General features: G+C 54.3%; 2 protein-coding genes across 5 annotated transcripts in view; one reads left to right on the plus strand and one right to left on the minus strand.

Annotated features, from left to right (window-relative positions):
• ptk2aa (protein tyrosine kinase 2aa) overlaps window positions 1-4,307 on the plus strand; it is a gene marked incomplete in the record, with an annotated part of 58,107 nt that overhangs the window by 40,528 nt on the left and 13,272 nt on the right.
• LOC106518144 (uncharacterized) lies at window positions 2,351-2,881 on the minus strand (the record flags this gene model as incomplete). The annotated part of the gene is given in 1 exon segment (XM_014009276.1): window positions 2,351-2,881. A coding segment is annotated over 1 exon segment (531 nt), but the record flags the coding sequence as incomplete, so codon positions are not given.

The following is a 4,307-nucleotide window of genomic DNA, read 5'->3' on the forward strand; positions in this document are numbered from 1 at the left end:
GACAATAGCTAATAAAAATACTGTCTTACATGAGAGCCATTTGAGGTCCGCCTGAAGTAAAGGCTTGAAGGGAGGGTGGCGCAGGGCTTCCAGGACCAAGGGCAGATCCCAAGCAGGTGCCCGCAGAACTGTTGGCGGGTGCAACCTGCGAGCGCCACGTAGAAAAAGAGAAACCAGGTTATGGCTTCCAACTGTACCACCATCAACGACAGCATGATTAGATGATATTGCCGCCACATATATATTAAGTGATGATGGAGAGCGGCCCTTATCGAGGAGAGATTGAAGAAACTCCAGGATAGTGGGCACCACACAGGAGACTWGATCCTCATCGCGGTCAGCACACCACTGAGAAAACAAACACCACCTGTTTTCATATTGCTGACGAGTAGAATGTGCCCTAGCACTTAAAATAGTGTACCTGACAGAGTCTGAATATTCAGTCAGCTGCTGCTCAAGCCTCCCAGTGGCCACACCCACAGCCTGAGGCGTTGAGGATTGGGGTGCCAGATCAGTCCCCCCAACTGAGACAATAGGTCCCTATTGGTTGGAAGACACCATGGRGCGTCTTGACACAGACTCCGTAGAAGTGGGAACCATGGTCATGCTGGCCAATACGGAGCTATCAGCAGCACCCTGTGGCCCTCTTCGAGAACTCTCTGAAGACTCAGCCAAATCAGAGAAAGGGGTGGAAAGGCATATAGAAGGACTCTTGGCCAGGGATGTGCCAAGGCGTCCTGGCCCAGTGCGCCTGATGCCCCCGTAAGGGAATACCACAGAGGGCAATGAGTCGACTCTTCTGTGGCAAGCAGGTCTACTTCTGCCTGACTGTAGAGATCCCATATCATGCGCACTATGTCGCTGTGGAGAGACCACTCTCCTGGAGCAGGTGCCTACCGAGAAAGGGAGTCTGCGGCCCGGTTGTCCTGCCCTGGTATGTACACTGCCCGCAGAGTGGACAGACAAGGGGAGGCCCATCTCAGGAGATCCCTGGCCACCTTCAGGAGCTGTGCCGACCTGGTGCCACCCTGATGGTTGACGTGGTAGACCACAGAGGTGTTGTCCGATCGAACCAGGACATGTTTCCCCTCCAGGTGGGGCAAGAAGTGCCTGAGAGCTAGAAACACAGCACTTAGCTCCAGCACATTTATGTGTCTGGAGCGATCCCGGTGAATCCAGTGGCCCCGAACCGCTCTGTGCTGCCACACAGCCCCCCATCCCATGGAGCTGGCGTCTGTCGTGACCACCTCCCTGCGACACACAACCATCCCCATAGGGACACCTTGGACAAATAAGCTCTGTCCCTCCATGGGTCCAGGGTACGCAGACAAGATCTCGTCACCACAATTTTGCGATGCTTGTGAAGCCTGGCATCCAGATGAAAACCACTGAGCCACATTTGAAATGGGCACAGTGACAGCAGACCTAAGGGCACGACCCAGGTGAGTGAGGTCAGTTTGCCTAGCAGCTGCAGGAAGGTAATGTAAGGAAGCCGCCTGCCCAGCCTGAATTGACTGATGTGCCGGAGAACATCGTCTACCCTCTGAACAGACGGGTAGGCTTTCAAGGAGGGTGAGTTCAAGAACACCCCAAGAAAAGTTGTTGCCTGYGATGGAATCAGGCAGCTCTTTGCTAAGTTGACCTTGAGGCCTAACCGGGACATGTGGGCAAGCAGGCRACTTGTATTGCGAGACACACAAGCTCGAGATGGGGCGCAGAGAAGCCAATCGTCGAGGTATGGGAGAACCTTCACTCCACAAGCCTGCAGAGGGGAGAGAGCTGCCTTCACACACCGAGTGAAGACCCTCGGTGAAAGCGAAAGGCCGAATGGGAGTACCCGGAACTGCCAGTGGTGACCCCAATATGCAAAGCTGAGAAAGCGGTGATGTTCTGGCGCAATGGGTACATGGAAGTACGCATCTGTCAGGTCTACTGATGTGAACCACTCTCCCCTTGCAATAGCCTGCAGGACCTCTGCCGTGGTGAGCATGTGAAAGGGCAGGTCCTTTAAATACTGATTGAGACCCTGAGGTCCAGAATGGGATGAAATCCGCCCGTCTTCTTCGGCACAAGAAAATATGTTGAATAAAAACCTCTRGGTTGCTGCAGAGGATCCACCGCCTCGATCGCACCCTTGGCCAGGAGGGTGGAAAGCTCCTGGTCCAGAGCATGAGCTTTCACCGGGTCGGCGATGAAAGTCTCTCTTACCTGGTGTGATATGTGAGGGTGCCGTCGGAACTGTAACCGGTAACCATGGGTCAGAGTGGCAACCACCCATGGGTCCACGGTTTGAGCAGCCCAACAACTGAGCTGCTGATGAGAAAAGTATCCGACGGCCAGCATGGTGGCATCACTTCCTCTCCCCACGGCCCCTAGGGGGCCTGGGGGCGTAACAACCAAAAGCTGTGGCCTGGGCCTGTCTGGTTGGCTGGGGAGCTGGCTCACGAAAGTCCCTGCTGGGTCTCCGTTGCGCAGCACGAGGATAAGGACCTACAGGTCTATCGAAACCCCGAGGTGGTGGCCGAGGGTTGGGGCCAGCTGATGGAYGCCTMAGGTTACGAGGAGATGGARGCACACTCCTGTTAAGGCCTGAAAGCTGCTGCCTAGTTTGTTGCGCCTGGACAGTATGTTCCAGGGTTTCCACTGCCACAGAACCAAACAACTCCCCTGGCACCACAGGAACATTACGGAGGGTCCTACAGCATGTCTCAGTAAACGTGGACTGAGCCAGCCAGACCTGTCTGCGAGCCTGAACCAGGTAGGACATCACACGTCCAAGCTCCCTTGTCATAAGTGCAAAGGCCTGAAGCGCTGCATCACTAAAGCCAGTGGCGGTGTTTGTCCCATTAGCATCCTGAAGGGATGCGGAAAGGGCAAACATRAAAGGGCAAACATGAGGTGTACCAGAGAGTTGCCAAGGCGGCCAGCACGTGCTCCTGAATTATAAGCCTTACAGATGAAGTCATCTGTAATGCGACATTGGGGCCGCAGGCACCGAACATCATGATGCAGAGCCTCATCCAGTGGCACAATGAGTGAGGCAACTGCAGGTTCAACCAAAGGCATTTGATCCAAGCCTTCCTTGACCGCGTCATGCATAGCCGCCAACACCCGACCATCTGTGTTGAGGCGCAAAAAGGTCCTAGGGTCCCACCAACAGGCATGCAACTCCCTCAGGTACTCCTCTGATGGAGGAACCAAAAAGGGAGTGGGGGCCCGCTCTCTTCTGAAAAAGGCACTTGCAGGGGTGGACTCCTCCACCTTCGGAACATCTAGCTGCAACTGATTTAGAGCCAGACGCATAATATCCTGCATAGAGCCATCACCTGACGCACCAGAAGCACCCTGAGACGAGGAGCATGAGCCCGTCTCCGAAGCGTAGGACGACTGTGCCCCCTCCTCAAAGTGAGAGGCAGAGGCTGCCAAAGACAGCACGTCCTCCTCCCTAGTCAACTCAGGTATGGTTGGGGACCCTGTTGGTCCACCCAGCTGGCGTGTCTGAAAAWAGAGATTTCATTTCTGCCAACTCTGCAGACAGCTGTGYAACCTGCCTGGAAAGGCCCTGTTCAGGTTTGACCCGCCTCTATTTTGAAGGGGCGACAGCGACTATGGCAGTCCTGCGCTTAGAGCGCCTAGGCGCGGCCACCTGACCAGAAGGGGGAAGACTAGGATCATGCTCGGGGTCCAATTGGGCCAGCCGAGCCACTYTCACTGCGCGGGGCATATRACTGCAATTCATGCAAGGGTTCTCGGACAGGGCCTCCACCAGGTGGTCATGTCCGAGGCAGGCAGGGCACAGATTGTGGACATCCTCCGCCTCAAGCCCAGCTCCACAACTCGCACAACAGTGGGAGCCGTCCATGCTCACAAAATAAATAAGGAMTCAGAAAGGCTAACACCRTTAGCTCAATAACAAGCCTCGAGRCTGAATAAGTTGGGAGAGGGGACGAAAACGTTGCCGTCACCAACCAATGCACGCACCAACTCAAAAAGGCTAACCCCGTTAGCTCAAGTAACAAGAACTGAGGCTGAGTAAGTTGGGAGCGGGGGCGAAAACGCTGCCTTCACCAACAAATTCACACATTAACTTAAGAAGGTTAACACCGTTAGCTCAACTAATCAAAACTCGAGCTGAAAAAGTTGGGAGAGGGGACGAGAACGCTGCCGTCACCAACAAATACACATCAACTTAGAAAGGCTAACCCCGTTAGCTCAATTAAGCAAAACACAAGCTGAATAAGTTGGGAGCGGGGGCGAAAACGCTGCCTTCACCAATAAATTCACACATTAACTTAAGAAGGCTAACA

This window comes from Austrofundulus limnaeus, unplaced genomic scaffold (genome assembly GCF_001266775.1).
Source record: "Austrofundulus limnaeus strain Quisiro unplaced genomic scaffold, Austrofundulus_limnaeus-1.0 Scaffold56, whole genome shotgun sequence".
NCBI lineage: Eukaryota > Metazoa > Chordata > Actinopteri > Cyprinodontiformes > Rivulidae > Austrofundulus > Austrofundulus limnaeus.